At 44.0% G+C, this 21,716-nt stretch overlaps 1 protein-coding gene across 6 annotated transcripts in view; it reads right to left on the bottom strand.

Annotated features, from left to right (window-relative positions):
* Positions 1-389: 389 nt before the first annotated feature.
* Positions 390-21,716, bottom strand: part of PRDM11 (PR/SET domain 11) — a 41,406-nt gene continuing 20,079 nt past the window's right edge. For 4 of the 6 annotated variants that reach the window (XM_052693402.1, XM_052693401.1, XM_052693400.1 and 1 more), the window contains 3 exons: positions 8,629-8,816; positions 4,873-5,523; positions 390-4,031 (listed from right to left, as the gene is read on the bottom strand). In XM_052693402.1, coding sequence (XP_052549362.1) covers positions 1,867-4,031; positions 4,873-5,523; positions 8,629-8,816 — 3,004 coding nt within the window. In that variant the 3' untranslated portion in view covers positions 390-1,866. Of the gene's footprint in view, positions 4,032-4,872; positions 5,524-8,628; positions 8,817-12,032; positions 15,282-17,096; positions 17,510-21,716 lie in introns of those variants that run through there. The other 2 variants (XM_052693405.1, XM_052693406.1) reach the window with 2 other exon arrangements.

Genomic DNA, 21,716 nt, shown 5'->3' with positions numbered 1-21,716 from the left:
GTGACTCCGAGAGAGATCGGTTCCAAACATGCTACATTTCCATTGAAAACAAATGAAAAAGTTTAAAAAATAAAATAATATAATATATATATATATTTATATAAATGAAAAGCTATCAACTAGCAGCAATGGTTCTAGAGATATCTTAGCACCAAGACCAAGGGCAGGGGGTAACAGGAGAAAGGACAGGTTCAGTGTTGCTGATACCACCATCATGTTTCCAAACAACACAGCTTGGCACAAAGCTCATCCTTCTGGGAAGTGAGAATTTGTCAGCTTGGAGACCTTCTGAACAACAGCTTCTCACTCCCATGATGGTCTGGTCAGGTTGGTGCTGTCCATGCCACATCAGCGGGGCAAGGCACTAGCATCTGTGGAGTTTTTGCACCTTTTTAGTTTCTTTTTTTTTTTTCTTTTTTTCTTTTTTTTTTTTGCCTTTCTAACCTGAAGTGATATTGTGTGAACACGTGGAGCTCATCTACTTTAAAAGAATAAAACGATGAAGAACCCCAAGCCCACAGAACAATCTCCTCTGTGATAGAAGGTGCAAGTCCTCTATTCACATTTTGGCTGGACTCCGCATCCCTTCAAGAAAGGAAGAAATATTTCACAGGAAGAAGTAGAGCATTCCTTCTTCCTGTTGTCATCTGTCTGCTGTGCTGTGGAACATGTTACCTTGGTCACAAGAGAATAAGTGAACCTTTGTAGGACATCATCACATGTTTATAATCCAAGATAATCTTGCATTGATAGCCCCTGCCACCAAACTGCAGCAGGTTTTTCTTTCAGTTATTCCAAACAAAACAAAACAACACAAAAACCCCACAACAATCTAGGATTATAAAGACATAGTATAAATAATGTAAATTAGAATATAATTTTTTTAAGCCTTTGAATCTCTGCCCAGAGATGGCTCTTGACTCATTGGCTGTTTAGCTTCCACAGCAGCCCTGGTTTTGAATGAATAGTTGTGTGTATATATATATATATATATATATATATTTATTTCCTACAATATAAAAATATAAATGCAAAATTTTCCCCCTGCCTTCTCTATTTTGCTATTTTATAATCTGCACATGACATCATGTTATAATATACGTATGATAAACTAGGACTATGGTTATCATAAAAGGAGCTGAAAGCCAAGTATTACTCTACAGCTCAAAAGTAGGGAGAACTGAGAAAGGGGTATCACAGTTTAGTGGAGGCATGTGTTTCTGAATCAGAAGAAACAAAATCCTGGCCCTAGCCTTTCCTTCCTCCCAGGAATCTCTGTGAGTGCAGAAAGCGCCCACTCCAACAGAGAGAACCAGGTGAGCTGGAAGATCCAGGGACAACATAAACACACAGGATGCTCTGTCGAAAATCAGAAATCTGACGGTCGTCAACAAAAGGTTCAAATGGCTCAATAACTGAACTGAACTACAAAAAGAGAGGCAGAGATTGCAACTAAAAACAACAACAATAACAACAACACAAAACCCAATCCAACAAACCGACAACACACATATAAAGGAAACCACCGGGAGAAGAAGGCCAACAAAGACCCGTCATCTAGCTTATAGATTGTTAGATTTGAACATGTAGAGTATGGCCCCAGCACATGCTTCTAAAGAATGAAATGTTGCCACCTACACTGCAGCTGCCATGGTTGGAGACACCAGTAAATTTCTAAACATTGTCTCAATCTTTAAAATTCTGCCTAGCTTCTATCAGACGCACATCGTCTTAATTTTAAAATTTTCAGTGTGGGTTTTTTCTTAATATATATAATATATATATATACTTTATATAATATATCAAAGTTTAGAGTATAGCTTTAAAAAAATTATTCAACAGCTTTCTGATCTGAGGCATTCCTTCCTAAATATCGGGGTAAAACTCAGAGCCATGGTCCACACTCTGTAACATCGGCTTCTGATCAAGAGATGACATCCTGCTCAGCATTTCGGCTGACAGCGCGTAGCTATTGCCCGACTTTTCCTCGAACCAGCTATCTAGTGCCCGCTTGCAATCAAAGCTGGCAATGGGCGGCCCGTTGACAGCAATTGTCAGCAGGTCACTGAGTTGCTCCAGTGTGAGCCGAGAGCGGTTATTTTTGCGCACTCTCTGCAGGGCATTGCGCCCCTTCTCACAGCAGGCCGATGAGGTGGGAAGGACTTTGAGGATCTGAACTATTTTATTTAAGAGAGGGAATCTCTGCTTGTATTTACAAATGTGACTGAGTAAGTCTTTAAAACCATTTTTGGTATAATAATCCACCTTGAGTTCTCGCCACTCCATCAGCAAACTCCCTTGGGTGTCCATTCCCTCTCTGCAAACCTCTCTGGAAAATGATGGGACCGTCTCCAGGTGTTCAAATATTTGTACCATATCCTCCTTCCCATAGCTCATGAGCTCATCAGTGCTTCTGGGCCAAGCTGCAAGGTCAAATACCTGACAGGCTTTCACAAAAGTCCGGCTACGGGAATCGAACCTTTGGGCTAGGATCACCTGGGTCTTCTGGCAGATCTTTTCTCTGATTGACTGGAATTTGGCTTCAGCCACCCGTAGGTTTTTCACAGCAATGCCATTAAAGCTTTCACGGAAGTTTTCCTCAAATTCCTGCAGGTACTCTCCTGGTGAGTCTGCTAGCCGACTTATCTCCTGAATAGCTTCCTCTATTTTATCATCCACTTGCGACACAAGAAGGTACTCCCCTTGGAAGACGTAGGCAAGGCGTGAAAGTACAGCAATCACATCCAGCAGGAAGTAGATAAGTTTAATTGACTGGTAGTCCATCAGGAACTGCAGGAGGGCCAAGGCAATCGCAGAAGCATCTGCCCTTTGGGTTTGGCCACTGACATCCTTGAGATGGGCCACCACCTCAAGATAATCCTTGATGAGAGCATTGAGCACATTCTGCTCCCCAATGATCCACTTCACTGCTCGAATGTCACCCAAGAACTCAGTCTCCTCACACAGGGTGGAAGCAGTGACCCTCAACTCGCACATGAGTCGGGGAGAGTAACGATAGAAACTGAGAAGCTGCTTCAGATTGTTTTCCAGCTCCTCCAGGCACGGCAGTTCTTTCCCACTGATTGCATCCAAAATCTCCAAATGGGGTCTGTGTACCATAAAGGGCAAGCAGAGAAGCCACGGCAAAGTCTTTCTGATTGTCATGAACAAGTTTGCTCTCAGGCTGGCGGTAATGTTAGCACCATCAACTCCCAAGCCAATAGTTGGCTTCTCATCCTGCAGTCGAATTCCCAGGCTGGAAAAGGCCCTGTCTAACGCTTGGAGGTAACTGTCTGTTGTAGAAAAGCCCAATTCCTGAAGAGACAGGAATTCAGTTGCTGGAGGCCCATCACTGCTTGTGTACTGTACATACACTGCAACTGTGTCAGCAAGCACATCATCACTCTGCCCATCCAGAATGATGCTGAGGAAGGGAGACTGTCGGATGCGTTCAACGAGGTCCTCCCGAAGAGCCCGGGCAATGTGGTGGATTAAGATTTGGCAATCTCCTTCATTCATGTATTGATCCACCACCTTGAGTTCACACTTTCTCAATAGTTCTGCCAGAGGCCGAAAGTCATAGTAGGGCCTGCCTTCCAGTGCCAAGTGATAGGCTGTATTGAAGAGCAAAGTCATATTTCGGCACATCTCTTCTGTCTTCTCTGGGTGCATTCTGAGCTTGTAAAGCTGCAGGCACTTCTTGTGGAGGTTGCTCTGGCTATGAAGTTTTATTGTGTGTATCTTGAACTGCTTTGAGCCAATGATGAAAGCTGAAGTCCGAGAGGATTGCACTGTGTATTGCCTACAGACATGGCACCACATTTCATTCAGTGTCGGGGAGTACCGCAGAAACCAAAACTTCTTAAGCCACTCTTGCTTAAACCGCCGTATCCTCCGTCCCGTCGCAGAAGACATCTTAGAAGGCTCGTCTGTAGCAGCAATCATTTCATTGGAAACAGATTCATCAGCAGAATCCACCTCCTGGTCATCATCCTCCATGATGGTGGGAACAGAGATGATACTTTCTGAAGCTGGAAAAAAAAAAAAAGAGGAGAAGGAAAAAAAACAAAAAGGTATAATAAAGCATTTACCGAGACTATGAGTTAGAAAAGCATCCTACAAGTGATGGTCGAATGCTGGCTGATGAGCTGGCCAAACCCTGCCCACAACCACAATGGCTAAAATTTGAATAACAGCTTTGAAGGAAACATAAATCGATGCTTCCCCTTATAAACTTAGTCTCCAACATGCCACAACAGACAGAAAGAAATGATATTACATTCTGACTATTTGCACAATGCATGGTGTGACCCAAATGTTCCTTTGGTGAAGGCTCCTGCTGCTCAATAGCATGTTCCTGGAAGAAATGAAACATCTTCAGAAAAGGACACATGTTCGTGTTAAGGCAGTGGAGAAAACAGTTCCAATGAGGAACACAGTGGGACATAATTTCACACACAAAGAGCACACATTCCAGTGTTAACCACTGAGTCAATTCAGACTTTCAAGCACTGTTTCCTGGTAGCATGTAAGACACTGTGGATGGGATTCTGCTGAAAAAGAATGCATCAAAAATACAGCAAACAAACTGTCTGCAATGGAATGTCTTTTTTATTGGCAGTGCATGATTGATTACAGCAACAAATAGAGCAAGTTGTCATACAGAGTCTTTCCCATACTTTCCAGTCTTCCACAGTGCCCACAACGTCAGCTGCCCATTCGTTCGCAAAACCTGACAATGAACCTTCCATGGAAACACTTGTTCACCTGAATACTCAGAGCAAAATGCTTTAGATGGGTACACCGCACACAGGCATCTCAATACTTTCCTTAGGCAGGGTTTGGAGAAGGCTGATACTCGGCAAGGCTTACCTGTGGGGTCTGAGAACTCTTGGAGCTCAGGTACCTGGGGTGGTAGCACAGATGGCTCAGGTAACTTCCCAGATCTCAGCATGTCTAACTCAGCCTGTAGCTCTCGGATTTTCTTCTTCAACCGGATGCAATTGGGGCAGAAGGAGGTGGTAGGAATTTCGTGGGAGTTGCCTTCTGCAGAAGCCAATGACAGCTCGGTAGGGCTGTCTGCTTTCAGAGACAGAGGTTCTTCTTCCTCGTCTTCAAGGACCCCCACTTCTTTTGCAGAGCTCAAAGAGGAACCATGAGGGGCCTTCCATTCCTCTTCGCTTCGGTTTCTGCTGAGGTTTAGGGAGCCATGCTGCATGGCACTGCTGCACCTCTCGAAGATCTCTTCAGCCTGGTATTTAGATGTTGCTCTTGTGGAAAGTGGTGTGCTAGTTGCTAACTGTTTCTCTTCAAATTTGGCAGACTCCAAAGAAGCCTCCAGGACGTCTTTAAAGATGAGGTCAATCTTTTTTTTCTTTGTTTGGGGGTGGGATTCCCCCTCGTCATAGCTGCGCTTGTAGGGGCTCTTCCCTTGCTTTAACATGGTGAAGTGGAGTGGAACCCTTGTGTCCTCTTGATTATCTGTATTCTTTTCTGACTTTTCCTTCTGTAACTTTTTGTCTCCTAGAAAGGAAAATGAGTGGTGGGGATTATCACCGGAAACCGACCAGCATCTTTCAATCTAAAACTCAAATGAAAAAAAAAGAACAAAAAGGCAGACTGAATCCCTGCAGATCTGTAGGTTGTGTTACAAGCCAGGGAACTGCAACAACTCAGTGGAAACCGAGGCTCGCAAGAGGAAGAGCTCTACTAATGGGCATGTCTGCAAAAACAGAGGCAGTCCTGGGTAGCCACAGCAGAGTAGGACCCACACACTTTAAAGAGAAGAGAAACTATAGGCAGCTTGTTTAACCTGGTAGTATAACCAATCTGTGCTGGAAGGAGCCTAGACAGTAATCACTAATCACAGTGGAACCTATCACCCATAGCCCAGTGCCATTTCGGCTGTCTGGAAGACCTGTGCCTGTTTTGACTTGGTAAAAGGTATCGAATGTACAGCAGTGCAGCAAGAGATTCAGACTGTTTCACAAGAACCCTGGCATCAGTGCATGCCACAGCAAAAAGATTGCAAACCATATTACTCTCCTTCAGTTTGGAGACTGCTCCAGAAATGCAAAGGCAAAGGAGTAAAAATAACTTGCACGTTTAAATCCCAAGGTATACATTGCCAACTGAGCTATCATGGGTGTATGACTTCCAAGGATGGGGCATCTAGCTTGTGCCAGCAAAGTCTAAGAGCATGGCCATTCAGTGATTAAAAAAAAATAATAAAAGCAACCTCATACAAATTATTAATTGCTTAAAATAAAGGGAATAGCCATATTTCCTTACCTGGAAATTCAAAAGACGATAGGTTTGGCTCAATTTCCATCATTCTTCTATCTTGTAAATAACTTCAAGCATTGATGGCTTCCCAAACAAGACGCTGCTTTATGTTGTTTTTGCTTTTGTATGCTTTTAAAGAATATTCATGCTTTCATAAGAGTTACGGAGCAAAAGCTACCACTCCCCTCTAAGAAGAGCAATTCTAAGAATGCAGAAAAGATGTAAGACTCAAAACAGTTAGAGTAAGGCACTGTAAAAAGGACTGGCCTGGATGGCAGGGGTCTTGTAAGGGGTTTTGACACAAGCTGGGAACCCCAGCCACTTGTGTGAATTTGTAACAACAGATCTGGTTTGCAATACATCCCAGTGGAGATTTTCTATGGGCAGAGCTTTGCGTCTCTGTCCTAACATTTCCCCTGTTATGGACTGTAACAACTACTGGAAGGGATTCAGATAATAGATCCTTCTTCTTTTTCTGTGATTTCTTCTCCTAGCCAACCTAATCATTTGGCCCTACAGAAAAGCTAGAAATCACACAACAATCCCTTGTATTACAGTTCTCAACTCCATTAATGAGGCGGCTCAGAAGCTACCAACAGATACAAAACCTGGGGATCACGTTACTTTTTTTGAGTTAGTAAAGCCTGCCACTTCACTTGACAGGCTAACCTGCAGGGAATTTTGAGTCTTTTAAACAGAAAGCAGACAAACAGATTTTTATGCCCTTCCCTGATCACCTCCAAGTGCCTACCTGCCTGTCTGTGGCTGCAATGCTTCTCCAGCCTAGCAGCAGCCCCAGGTCATGCTCGTTTTAAAAAACACCTCTGCGCTACTTTAGCAAATGCAGCCCAGAGCTCAGCTGGCTGCAAGATAAGCTCACAAAGATGTTTCAGAGGTTTCCAAGAGGTCTCTTCAGCCACTTGGGCTTCCACCTGAGCATGAGATAGGATACGGTGGGTCCTCAGAGCCCAGAGGCAGATCTCTGCATACTCATAGCAGCTGAGTTAACAATTCAGTTCACACAAACCACAGCACCATGACAAACTGTGACTAAAGGCAAGTGTGGTAGGACAGGATGCTTGCTTCTGGCCTTGGTGCCCCTCTAGACTACTGCTGCAACACAGCTGCTCTGAGGACGCAGTCAGTCTTCTGCAGTACTTTCAGACAGTATTCAAAATATATTCAAAATGTATTTCAGACAGTCATCTGGACAGCTAGCATCTGGATGGGATGTGTACCTAACCACTCAGTGATTTATAAGATCATTAACACAAAAACACACACTCATACCGGTGTTAATTCAGATGAGGGTATTGCCCAAGAACAGGCATCAAGATGCAACACTGAAAGTGCATAAGAACTCCAAGGTGATGGAGGACAACCAGCTTTATCAGGACAACTCGTCCACCCCATGCATAACAAGGAGACACCTTTTACCAAGTCAAGGCAGCAACAGCAGCTGTGTAATAATATACATGGGAATCTTAATTAGAAAGTTATATTTAGTGTGGCTGCCCCTCTGAGGCCCTGCTGTTCTGTGGCTAGGCCTGGAAAGAAATGCCCTTAATTAACTTCAGGTCTCAGCACTGTACAGACGAACAGATGCATTAAGAATTTTTGCCTTCCTCTAAAGCTTCCTGTGTTGCTCACATTACATTGACCTAAAGGACTGCTGGGTTTGCTCCAGCATGACTATTGCTAAGATAAGATAATGATTTTCATCCAGGGAAGAATCAAGCTGACAAGTACAAAGCCTCCTGTACTTCATACAAGCACTCTAAGGTTGTGAGACTAAGAAGTCTCTAGCTGATGTCGCGCTGATCCCACATTATCTTTCTGAAGAAAGAGGAGATAAATTAAGCCAGGAAAATGAACATACAAACATGCCAAGGAAATCTCTCTTAAATATACACACAAAACCAGCCAGAGTTCCCTCACAAGAACCAGAGAAAGCAGCATGGTCAAAGAAAACTCCAGTGCCAGACTGTGGGACCACCAGCTTGGCAATTCTCAGGTCACAGAGTCTTGTGATGGAAGAGCTCTGTGCTCTCTGGGCACTGTATCAGGCTCTAGCAGCACAAAGACGATACAACACAACACGATACAACACAACACCACACAACACAAATAATTATTTCATGATCTCCAAGACTGTGTGAACATCATTCTTCTTGTACCCCCATTCACTGCAGAACTGGAGGCTCTTGCCAAGACATGAGCTGCTTGTAGAAATGCAAGTCTTCTTGCACAGCCTGGGCATCACCTACATCACCCACTACACTTGGTACAACAAGGGTGATGGGCAACAGGGACCTGGGAAAGGGTAGAAAGAGAAGGTCTCACCTGTCGTGAGATTTCTGTTGATGGTCTCCTGGGACATACTATGCAGTCGCTTCATGTAATCCTCACTGTACCAGACCCGCAGCTTCTCCCCAGGCCGGATGTCACGACAGGCACGGAAGTAAATCCTCTCACTGTGCTGGAAGGCCATCAGGTTCTGCTCCCTCTCCTCCCGGGATATGATCACATACCTGAGGGTAGGGTGACAAGGCAGGTATGAAGCACAAACTTCTCTCATACAGCCCCCCTTGCACCAGGATGATAACCACAATGATACCAGAATGACCTGAAGAGAGAGCCATTGACACAGCCAGACTGGAAAGCATGGAGTTATAAGTAATGGTGTGCAAATTGCCAGATACAGGACAACGAGCATGGACACCCAGGGAACACCAAACCAGTGAGTCCATTTCTGCTGGGAAAGGGACTACAACAACGTACATCCAACCTGAAGGAGTACCTCTGCCAGTCATAGAGGTACAGCCTGTCAGTGGCCAAAGCATCTTTGCCTAGTAATGGAAGCCAGGGCTTCTGGATTCCCTACCATTATTTCACATCCCAGGCCTCCCTTGTTCTTAGGAACATCTTGAATACAGCAGGGTTTTTCTGCCAGTCTCTTCCCCATGCATTGTCTTCCTTTCTAGGAGAATCCCTATTTCCTTGCTTCCCTCCTCTTGGACAAGCAAAACTGAGATACTCAGGAGAGAGATACACATCCAATGTGCACGGGGGTATTCACTGGTAGTCCAAAAGGAAATGAAGGAAGTGTCAGTACTGGAAGGTTTTGTGCTTGGACATTCAGCCCTGCAAGTCTGGGGAAATCCTAACTGCCTGAAACAGAACACTGCACCGTGGGATCTCCCAGCAGTGCTGACAAAAAGATCTCTTTTTGCTCACTGGATTTGTTTTCCTGATTTATATCAGCAAAGTTTCAGCACAACAGAAAAACAATTCACCACTCCAACCAACTTTTCTTCTGTGCACCTTGTGAAGACAAACATCTACAAGCAGGATCGTATTATTCACCCTTTCACTCCTTGTTTTCTAGTTAGCGGAAATGAAAAGGCACGGTAATAATGACTTCAGCTGCTGCCATGCACAGGCTGATAACAATTCCTGGGACTAGAAGACCTCAGAGCATGTTCACAGCTGAAAACTGCTTCCTCTCTTATGCCACTTGCCTCATTTAGTTAGCACTTCCTGCTGCAGTAACACTAATGGAGGTGAGCACTATGCCGCTACTAGTTCTTGCCCAAAAATTCCCTTCTAGCTCATGAGTATTTCTCTGGCTTAGGGAATCTGTCAATTTCTCCCTTGAATGCTCTCTCCTTTTCTGGCCACAAGCATGTGTGGATAAAAGCACGAGCTCTTGTGCATGAGATTATCCTAACTCACACATAAGGTCACAAGCTCAGTCAAACTTCCCACAAAATGTAGAAAATGCACTGGCAGTGTCTCATACTGTCCATGGCTCCAGAAGTTCCAGATTTAATGCTAAGCAACTGTGCCTGCAATCAGCTGTGTTTTTCCTATGTTAGTTATCAGGATGGTTTGCAATCTTCAGCAGTTATTTAAGTAGTCAGCTCAGACATTGCCAAAATAGGCCAAACACTGACTTTTATGAATGCTTTTTTTTTTAAATCATAAGACCAAAGAACCTTTAGACCACCAGTTTGTGCATTTGAGAAGCAATTGGAGCAGTGTGATGGGAAGGAGGTCACGGGAACGGTGCTGAGCCAGGCTAACACTTCTGCTGTTATTCATTGCTCTGCTAAAGCTGTGCTGAGCATTCAGATGGCCCTACCGCAGCACCTTCAAGATGTGGCCATTTGCCATAGTCTGATGCTCCGCCACACAGGTCATCCTCAAAGATATTCGCTCCAGTACCAGCAAAATGCCAGGCTGCTTTCTAGTGACAGCCAAGGAGAGACTTTGCAGGCAAGGAGAGACTTTGCAGCTGTTCTTCATCCCCCTGCTGCCCATGCCCTGCAGTCCCCCCTGCCTGCTGGCAGCACATCAACCAGCCATGTGCTCCAACCTCCTGCCTGATGGCCACTGGCTCTTGGAAACCTCACCAGGAGAGAGCCCTTAGCTGACAGTTGCTGAATAATCTGGCCTTTACTGTGTTTCTTCAGCGCGGCTGGCAGCTAGGAACTGGTTTTGACAAAGGAAGGTTTATATCTGCAATGCTTTCCTGAGGTAACATGAATGTGGATGAGATCATCCACATAAAAGAACAACTTTCGCACCAACGCTGCCCAGCCCTGACTCATTAACCCTACAGGCATAAATTACACAGGTTAGGAAGGACTGTGACAAATCTATATATCACTTGTCAGGCTAACATGCTGCAAGGTGCTGCCACACACCATGGGTTTGAGGTGGGAGCATTCTGCTGGACAGAAGGAGCCCATGCAAAACCCAGAGCCTGCTCAGTGAGGCAGGGATATGAGCCGTGTGCTGAGGAGAGCTCTGGCCTAACGCTCATAGCACACAGGCAAGAAGCCACCTTGGTTCAGACATCTGACATCTGAGAGAGGCACGGCACCTCAAGGAAAGAGAGTGTCATGAGAGACCTCAAACCCCTCAGAAGCTGGGATGGGACCACTGCTGTGGCAGGCCCTGCCACCCAGAGCTGCCAAGAGGTCACTTTGTCTGCCCCAAGGCACAGACCTCCCAGTACTGGGATGGACCAAGCTCATGTCAAGGCTCGAGAGCAACACAGACTCTGCCCAGGCAGCTCAGGACAGGCCATGTGATGGTTCCGGTACCAAAGGAGAGCAGCTATCAGCTCCTGCTTGCTGCTGCAAGGCTTGGACCAACCCCATGGTTCCTCACTCTGCAGCACCACTCTTCCCGCAGCTTCTAGCTCATCACTCTTTCTTAAACCACAGCTCTCTCAAGAAACAAATCTGTCAAATGTTGGGTTAGTCCAATGAGCACACTTTAAAAAAAAAACAACATCCAAGTGTTTTCTAGCTGACAGGGTACTTTTTCTCCCCAGCTTCAGCAGCCAAGAGAGATGGTGAAGAGCAAAGGGAGACCCCCCCAAAGCTGGGGGCTCAGGTCTCTAACCCTCTCCCCAGGATTTGCAGTATGCCTTCCCCTTCCTTGCTAGCTCATCCTTTGGCCGGCTCCAGCAATACTCTGCTGACATCCTGCCAGTGCAAAATACCACCAAGAAAAGGCCCCAGGCCTTTCCAAAATGGAGGTGGAGAGCATCTCTGCAGAGGGAGATGCTGCAGAAACGCTAAAGCCTAAGGAGTGCCACCACACCACTCCACCTTGGTTCTCTGATGCTGAGCACTCCTGAGGAAATCCATCAGCTGTGATGGGTATGATCCAGAGTGATTTGATGTGTGTTCAAACCAAAGTTTGCTGAGAGAAACAAACGACTCAACAGCAGCTGTGTTAAAAGTGTTATATATTTATTGGAATCTTAACAAAAATACTTTGAGAATTTTTTTTTTGCATGGACAAGACATGAGGAAAGATTTGATTTGATATGAGCACTTACTTCAACAGCCAGTTAACATGCTGTGTGCAAGAGTAAGTATCCTTTGCAAGCCATTACAGAAAAGCCACTCCACTGAGAGGTCCACACAAGGCAGGCAAGAAATCCCCAGATCTGAGCCTATCTGTAACAGTCCATAGAGGATACTGGGGGAAAACAATCTACAATCCCCCTTTTGAGGGGCTGTACTGATCACAGTTCCTGTGCCAAGACAACAGGTTCTCTCTCTACAGCCATTTGCACACAGGCAAACTGATGGCAGCGATGATGCCAACAGCACTCCTAACTCCCCCAAGTGCTCAGCACTGCAGGGAGCCTCCTTCTCTGCTGACCTGAGGTTTCCTGCATGGAAGAAACTTCTCCCCCCTCAGACAACATCAAAGGAGCTAATTGTATCAAGTATATTCCTGGGAGAACGTCAGAAGGGACCAAATATAAAAATATAAAATATTATTTCTGATATATAGCAGCAGCACTGTAATGACTCAAAAAGCCTTTAAAACACATCACCATTTTTCAGTTCTCTATGATTTATATTATTAGATCCACTTCTAGCATTCTAACATCGCCTTCAAGAGACCACATTTGCAGAATACAAACAGTACAAGAGAAGTAAAAGGATGTCCTCACAGGAAGGTAAGTGCCCTGCTCTGGCACTAGCACTACAAGGAGCTTCCTCTATATGAAACCAAAGTGGGCCATCCTTGAGAAGGAAGGGTTTTCTCTTTGCTAGAGCTCTACTTCCTTAAACAAGGGCCTTTTACCACACCACTAAAAATAAGTTACTGGAGTTAAAACTACAAAACAACTAAAAAGAAAAGAAAAAAAGAAAAGAAAAAAAAAAAAAAAAAAAAGGAAAAGCACATCAGGAATGTCTGACACAGGAGACATACAGTCATCAGAGAAGCTAGTGCACTGTACTTTCAAAGGACTGGCCAAACAGATTGATGAAGATCCTCCAAGAACACATATGACACCCTTCTGCTATTCAATGCTGCCTATGTTCAATTCCTGCTGAAATGTATACAGCTTTTTGCTCGCATGTGGAAGGACAATGGGCAATCACACTAACTTGAATAGTTTTCTGCAAGCCATCTGTACCCACAGTAGGACAGCCCACAGTGGTGTGCTAGTTGTGTGTAGGTACCACCTTGACCCTTCTTCCCCGCTGGGCATGGCATGATAATGGCCCAGATATATTCAGACATGGGGCAGCACAGTAGGTGCAGATGTGCAAATCAAGCAGAGAACAGCCATGCTGTAAAAAGAGCTGCCAAATACATTATCTCCACCTGAGGCAACATTATTATAGCTTACTTCCAGAACTAGGATTGTACATGGAAACATCATGCAGCACTAAAGCAACTAAAACATTTTAACAGTTCTTTCCAGCATATGTATGGGGTTAGGAAGCAGTACAAAGCCAACACGTTCAAGACCTTAAACTATATAGCTTGGAATTTAGATGTAAACTTTTCACAATAGGAGACAACATCACAGATTCCATCCCAAGTAATACTGAGCAAGTCCGAAGCAACTGTACTGAAGTCAGCAGAGTTACAGTGACACAAACAAACTCTTCTTGAGGGCAAAAGCCCTGTCTCTTCCCTTATTTCTACGCAGCTCTTAGATTTTATGAAGGAGAGGTGGTTCGAAACTGAAGATTACAACGCAAAAGAAAATAATATGATATAATTGTATTTAAGAGCCATCACACTACGAAATGATTGTATTTTAACTTCAGTTGTGAAAGGCAGATGGAAGTTTCACATAGACTGGAGGAGAAAAAGATTAAACTCTTTTACTTAAATGCATGTGGTACTGCAGCATGCAGGCACATATCAGATCAGCCCTTCTCAGCAGTCTAATGCCACAAAGAGCTCAGATCTCCTGTCATTCTGACAGCAGAAAGATCTCTCAGCATTGTGCTTGCTTCCTTTCCCTCTGCATATGCTCTGCTTTTACATACCTTTTCCCAAACCTACGCCTAACAGTCACAGTAAGCCCTGAATTGCCCATTATTGCTGAACACAAGATAAAAATAATGAGCAAGAAAACTTTGCAGCTGTAAAGGATGCATCTATTAGTTAAGACTCTGCACTGTGCATATAGTAATTTGCAGGAAGATGATGGGAAGGCAGTAGTAGGGTCAATCTGTGGGTTGATAGCAAAAGGAGTTCTCTAGGACATAGTCTCAGTAAATAAAGCTTTGCAGGCACAAAAAGAGATCAAGATAATGATTCCTACTGCATCTCTTAGCTTACAAACCATATAAAGCATGGGGAAAATAGTTAAATCTTCTAGTTTCTATGAATAGGAAAATGCCCTATATCCCACACCCTGTAAGATCTGAGATTCCTCTTTGTCAGTGCAGAGGGACAGCCGTACAATTCAGCTGTTGTAATTCACAGTGCTTTATTAGACGCTAGCAGAGGGACAGATGGGTTGGGGCTGGCTGTTAACCTTCCCCACATAGTTCTAGTATACATGGAGAGGCCATGCGAGCATGCAGCAGCTCTGAACAGGGCAACCTTCTCTACTTTATATGAAGCAGACTAAATATGGTGTTTTCTCTTTCGTGATCTGGTAGTCCATGCAGGAGCTGTCTGTTTTGGAGGCAGTTGGTTAGACTCTGCACTGGGCTCAGGGGGTGGTTTTGAGCAAGCTGCTTGCAGAAGAGGCTTCCATGTGACACTAGGGCTCTGTGTCCTGTGAAAACTCTGGACCCCATCACGGATGTCCGATAGGGCCTGGCACATTTGGCCAACCTGACTGGTGAGGTCGGTCATCTTCTGACCAATGACATGCATGCTTTGTGCCATGTCCCTGTGAATAGCCACCAGCTCCTGGCAGAACTGCCTGAACAGGTCTGTTTGTTGCAGGTGGGAATGAAGAAGCTGGCGATCAAAGCTGGAGAGAGGCGGGCTTCTTGTCTGGGGACGTGGGGATTTGCAGGACGAGGAGGCGCGCGGTGAAGGATGGTGCAGTTCCTGCCTTTGGCTGATAGCTTCTGAGTGCTCCGACGAGGAAGAGGTGTGAAGGAAGGAGGGCCCGGAGAGATGGCTGATTTCTACACTGGCGCTCTGCAGCGAGGAGGAGTGGTGCTCCTGAGAAGTTCCTGGCATCTCCTCATCTTCGTCAGCTTAAACAGAAGAGGAAGCAGGAATCATTAACGTGAAATCCCTCGCAACTCTGACTTCTGTTTCAAGATATCACAAAGCACATGAAAAAAGTCTTCCCCCATTCCCACAGCCTGTAGCTCATGGTGAGTAACTCAACATGCATTTGCTGCAATGGTAACAGCTGGTTGACAAGCCTAGTTACAAGAGGCTTGAAGAACAGGCAAACTCAGCCAACAGAGAAGGAATCCAAGCTGCCATGGTTTCCTGTAAATAATGTTACTCATTACTAGAAGTCAATTTCAGACAGTAGCAATGACTCACTTTCCCCAAAACCACAACTAGCTGGAACACTCCATTATTTTGGAGAGACGAAGGCTCCTGGCCATTAGTCCGGCTCCAAAACATCCCTGACGTATTTTGTACCTTATGCAGAATCGCTGTACCCATACTATTTCTTACATCCTCATCACCAAGACACTGACATAGAACTCACTGCTCACAAAGTCTGTACTGCAAGGCAACCGCATGGCTTGCCACCACTGAGCAAGGTAACCAGACAGACAAGCATAGAAGCAACCAGGAAAGTGCTTGATGAAAAACAAAAACCAAAGCAAAACATCACTGGAAATTTCTTATTAAACTTCTTATTAGAAGTTTATTTCTTATTAAATTGCTTATTAGACTGATAAATGTCTAGCAATTTGCCAGTTTGTGTGAGCAACCATGCGAAGCATAAGAAAAGATTACATTTCTCTTGTTGCAACTGCATCCTACCCTGCTTGCTGAAGGTGTATTAATTTTACCTCTGAAACACAGCAACTGGCTTCCAAGGTAAATGTAAAGAATGACCAAGTACCAATTGTCTATTTCAAAGATTTTTCTCCTTGCATTCCTACTGGCATTGTTACATCAGATATAAGCTTTTGTCCTTGCATTCCTACTAACATTGTTATGTCAGATATAAGTTAATATCTAACGAGGTAGGACAGTGCCATCCATGAAGTATTAGTTTCCTTACTTCCAACAAGTTATGCCCTCCTTCTCTCCCGTGTATCCCTAAAAGCTCACAGACCAAGAAGTTGCACTTCCAGACAAAGAAAACATGTATGCAACTGGGAAAAGTCTCAAAAATCAGCTTGTGGTTCAGCACTGGAAAGTGTCCAAGAGTTATAGCGTAAGAAGATTAACTTAGAAAGCAGGGACAGTAGTTCCTCAAAAGAAGAGCCGAGAAGGGAGCCATTATCATCTACTTTTTCCAACAGCACTTGCAGTGAGACTTCAGACCACTAGTAAGAAATCACTACTGGTCTGGCTTCATAGCCCAACTGTTGAGAATCGCTGAGCTACCCCCAAGAGCAAAAAGCCCCCCTTGAAGATAGTTACCATGCAGTGATCCACTAGTGACAGGCAAAGGCTCACAGCTTGAGAGCATTGCTATTCTAATATGGAACATGCAAGATGAAGAAATCCTAGTCCTTCACAAATATTCTTTCACAGACTGGAGGCAGTTGCTCTTCAGCTACTGTTGTTCTCTGACTCATAGGATTAGTTCAGGCTTACAAGCTGTTAAGAAAGTGGAATCCAATATCTACCCTTAGAAGACAGAATGGAAAAGGACTAGATAATCAGATAAAGAAGATGATCTCAACTTTCTTTTAATCCATCTCATCATCCCATAATCACCAGAGAAGGCAAGACTGCCTCGAAACAAAACACTACAGCATGACCTGGCTTGACGGGCAACCCAGCACCTCACAAAACACACTGTGCTCTTCCAGTGTCAAACTGAGATAGGCAAGCATAAGACAAAGAGGTGTTAAGGCAATGATACTTACAGCTTGTTGACAGGCTGTCAACCATATCCAGATCCGCTCTCCGGAAGCTGTGCACATGGCGTGATGAATGCAGCGCTGACTCGATAGCTCTCTCATGGGCGGTCAGGACGATAGCTGAGGGCCGCCCCTTGCTGCTGGGGCTAGAAAGGGATCTCTGCATGAATGCCAGTTTGTCCTTGGTCCTTCTCTTCATGTCGTCCCATCTGTGTTTAATGTCTTTTACAGATCTGGGGACCTGGCTGACTGATGTGATCTGTCTGGCTATGTCTTCCCAGATCTTGTCCCTGTCAGCATGAGACAGACGCACTGTCTGCCTCCCAAACAGCATGGCTTCATTTCGGGTCACCTCAGTGACCAGAATGTCCAGTTCTTCCTTGGAAAACTTGGGCTTCCTCTTTCGTTCAGCCATGTTCCTTGAGTTGAACATCCCACAAAGCACAATTGGGTAAAAGGAAATCAGCACAAAGCATCCCCCTCCATCCAACTTGACCAGTGTTGCACTTGGGCAGAGGAGTTTGGTGGGATCGAGCTCCCCCCCACCTGCAACAACCTCAGTTTTCTCTCAATTGTGCCACGAAAAGGTAGCCACTTTGTTTTTAAGAAGCAACTTTCAAGCTTAAAAAAAACAAACAACAACAAAAAACAAATACCAAGCGAGACCAGTATGAAAGAGCCTTCCTAGCTTTACAATTAAAACGAAATCTTACACTTAGCCTGATGCTGTAGCATACATATGAGGATTTCAGTACTTCCTCATTACAAGTTGCTGCAGATTGTGTACAGGAAAAAAAAAGCAAGATGACTTCCAATTGAATTCATGAATTAGCTTCTACGGTGACAATGCTTGAAAACAGATTCCTGAGGAAATGTAAAGGTTTGAAACACACCGTACTGTTCTGCCTGGCAGAACATGCAAGACAAACTTACATCACCCTACCTATTAAAACTCAAATCTTACAGAGGCTACACTAAATTGGATTTTTTTTTTCCAGGTTAGAGAGATCTTAAGTAGGACCATGGGCAATTACTGTAATTTGTTCTTCCTAAAGAAAAGTCTCTTCTTCAGCAGCGGGTACTGAGCTTCCAACATTTGTCTGCTTCAGAGCAAGCTTTTGTTTTACCAGAAATGGCTGCCATTTCCTATTGTTCTCAAAAGGAATGAGGCCACCCACTTGCTTTTCTTGGCCAGGCTTTGCTGTCATTGCTGCTGACAGGAGCCTGGTGCTTTAAGAGAACGTGTAGCCTAAGTGCGTTGAGAAGAAAAAGTAGCCAATCTGAGAATGAGCAATTTAAAACAATTTTTTTTTTTTTTTGGGGGGGAGGGGGGGGGGGGAAGGGGCACAGAGGGGGTTGAGCAGTGTTAGTTTTTCCAGCCACAGCCATAGGGAACTTGAAAAACAAACAAACAACAGCAACAACAACAACAACAAAAAACAACACAAAGTTTTAGTCCTAAATACTGCTTTTCATCGGGGGCAGGAAGGGGGAAAGAGCAGATCTACTCCCTATGGAAGGAAAATACAGACTGTGTGAATATGCTGTTCTACATATAAACAAAATGGGATTTTTGACAGAGGACTAAACCACAGCTTGGGCAATGAAAACCTGTGCATAAGTAAGCAATGCAGCTCTGGAGAGATCAGGCAGCCATGGACAAGCTGGGCCATGGAGAAATCCTAACACCTACCTTCGTCTGAATAACAGCAGAGTGAAATAAGAGGTCAAAATGTGCTTTAAAAGGTCTGCTTTTAGGTGTCTCCAAACAGTTAAAAGCAAGTATGACTTTTTTTTTTGTAATGTGAGGTCACCTTTTTCGGTGTTCACTTGATACAATTCTTGGAATTTTAAAAGGAAGAGTTTTAAAAGGATGTCTGTGTCAGCATGGACTTCTAGTTGAGAACACAACAAATCTGAGGTAGAACACTTCAGTGTTAACATAAATCACTCCCAAAAGTTGTTACTACAAACCTAGAAAATTGACATTTAAAAAGGATACCAAAAGGTAACAAGGTAACATGGTAGAAATAAAACATCTTAATAGTTTGCTCTGAAGCGTCACTGTGAGAGTGAATATCTATCTGCTTTCTCACATGCTTTCTCTTTATGGTCCCAAATTAAATGGAAGCAATGATGCTGTCGTTAGTATTATTGTCATTTTAGGGAAAAAAATTCCCACTAGGATAGCTCAGAACTTCCTTTTCCAAGAAATTACACTTAATCCTAAAATCCTGGCTGAATGTCCTCTCTCACAGTCAGATGTTAGCAACCCCAAAACACTTTCTGAAAAGTTGGGACGAGCCAAAGGCCTCTGCAGTTTTCCCACTCATTCCACACTGGTGATGGCCCTGCTGGAACCTCCTGCCTTTCAGCTCTGCCATGGCTCAGCAGAAGTGAAAGGCACACTTCTGGTCTGCAGACTAAGAAAAAGCTATGCAAAGGCAAAGCAGTTCCTGTCAGCCATCATCCTTGTTTCTCTTTCATGCTGGTACACTTCAGTTTAATGAGTCTCACTGCTGTGTCCTCAAGCTCAGGACAGAGCTTCATTTTGGTGGAACTTCTTTTATTTAGGGACATAAGGAGCATTAAAGGTAGATGGTAATTAACCAATAGCGAGCCAGCGAAGCATTTGGTACACTGATCTTAAGACAAAAATTTTAAAAGAAAAGGAGTTCTCCCAGCTGAACACTGTAAGAAAGGTACAAGACTACGTGAAATACTAAGCAAGGGTATTTTTACTGTGTGATTTATGCCATAACCAGTAAAACTAGGCTTCAACCTGTACTCTCTGCAAGTACCCACAGAACCATTAACACTTCCTGCAGTAGAAACAACCCCCCAATGACAAGCTGCTCAAGTGAAAAGTGTCCCTTGCTAGAGAAGAGCCTGCAGAACATAATTCACTCTGAAGCTGCTCAGACCCTTCTAATGAGGTTAGGAAATCCGTGCTCTCTCTACTCTGCTGAATCCATGGCTGCTGCCACCAGCACAGCTGCATCGATGGGGAATTTTCGCCCCTTTTTGCTCTTCCCAAACATCAAGCACATTCAGCACAACCTGGAGTAGACTCAGATATTCAGATTTCAGGGCTTCCTCCTGTTTGCTCCAGCAGGACTTTAGTCAAAACTATTTGAGACTATGCAAGTACTGCAATACTGAACTAGCCACACAAAGTTCTGGCCACTTTTAATCATGAATTCAATTAATGTTACCTTCCTAGTGGGAATACTAACCTCCTCCTCCTAAAAAAGCAGACAGTTTTACTGCTTTCTCTCAGTCATCTTTGTCCCTTCATGCACTTCCCCTAACATGCAAGTTATCACCAGAAGCAGTCACTGTTAGCTGCAGGCATCTATGGGGATGTTGAGTGGGTTTTACCAGGTTCCAGAGGAGGCCCAGCAGTAGGCTATAAATTTACAGCTCAACCCAGATCAATCTGAAAGTGCAAGACTGTACAACTAACAAACCAATAGTGAAGTTGTAAACTACATCAACAGTGGGCACTTAAACACTATACAAAAACATTAAATAGCTCTACTTCTCTTTGCCTCTAAGAAGCAAGCACGTAATCTCTTCAGAGTGCTGGGAAAAGAAATTTACAGTGATTATATCCTGCAGCACTTCAGAATCCATTGGCACTGCATAGCTTTCTGTCTCTAACACCTAAGAACCTTCTATCAAGAGACCAGTAAATGAAGCTCAACAAAATAACTCATGTATAGGCTGGTGGTTTTTGTTCCTGCTGAACACACAGCCAGCAATCCTAATATGTGTAAGTATGCATATGTATACAAAATATTTATTTTTGAAGAGGTCCTGTAAAAATCGAGAGAGCAGTTAATTACTAAGAATCTATTGACCCAAGTCGGTCCTGTTTTGAGCAGGCTAATCTCCAGAGGTCCCTTTCAAGTTCTACTATTCACTGTAGATCAACATGCAAATGTCTCCATTATAAGGAGAATATAGGAAGATGCACAAAACAATGTGTATGGCCTTTTTGTCACTGTGTTTGGAGGAAGAAGGAGACCGAGAGGAAGGCAAAGGACAAAGAGATGAAGAAGTTTTGCACTAACCTTTTCACAGGGGCTGAGGGATAGGATGAATTTGAGCTGTGCCAGAAACCTGAGAACTGAGATAGTCACATGTAAGAATGGAGAGACTATATATACCAAAATCAGCCTGGAAACTCCACACGAGGGACAGCACTCCAACAATTTGTTTAGGCACTACCCGTCGGCAGATGCTTCCTATCCTGCACCTTAGTCTGGGAAAAGTGATACAAATACATGGTGGGAGTGTTTCCTGGATTTTCTTTCTTAGCATCTTTCAGTTTCTGGTCATATTTATTTATTTATTTATTTATTCATTTATTTATTTAAGTAATATATCCATAAACCAAGTAACAGAACTTCCTCGGAAGCAACCAGGAGCAACAGCTGGTGGCTTGTGTCCAAGAAAGCAACAATTTTGTCTGAGGTTCACCATGATTTGTGGTATTTGGTCATTGAGTCCCCAGAAACAAAATGACAGAGGAAGAGGTTTACACACATCCCTACAGTTCAAAGCCAAAGGAGTTTTGTACAGTAGTAGAAACAGCAGTGCTTTATGCTAGACAAAGGATTA

Source organism: Tympanuchus pallidicinctus, unplaced genomic scaffold (genome assembly GCF_026119805.1).
Source record: "Tympanuchus pallidicinctus isolate F22 unplaced genomic scaffold, pur_lepc_1.0 scaffold3, whole genome shotgun sequence".
Taxonomy (NCBI): Eukaryota; Metazoa; Chordata; class Aves; order Galliformes; family Phasianidae; genus Tympanuchus; species Tympanuchus pallidicinctus.
Note: the sequence above shows the minus strand (reverse complement) of the source record. Positions and strands in the feature narration are given on the sequence as shown.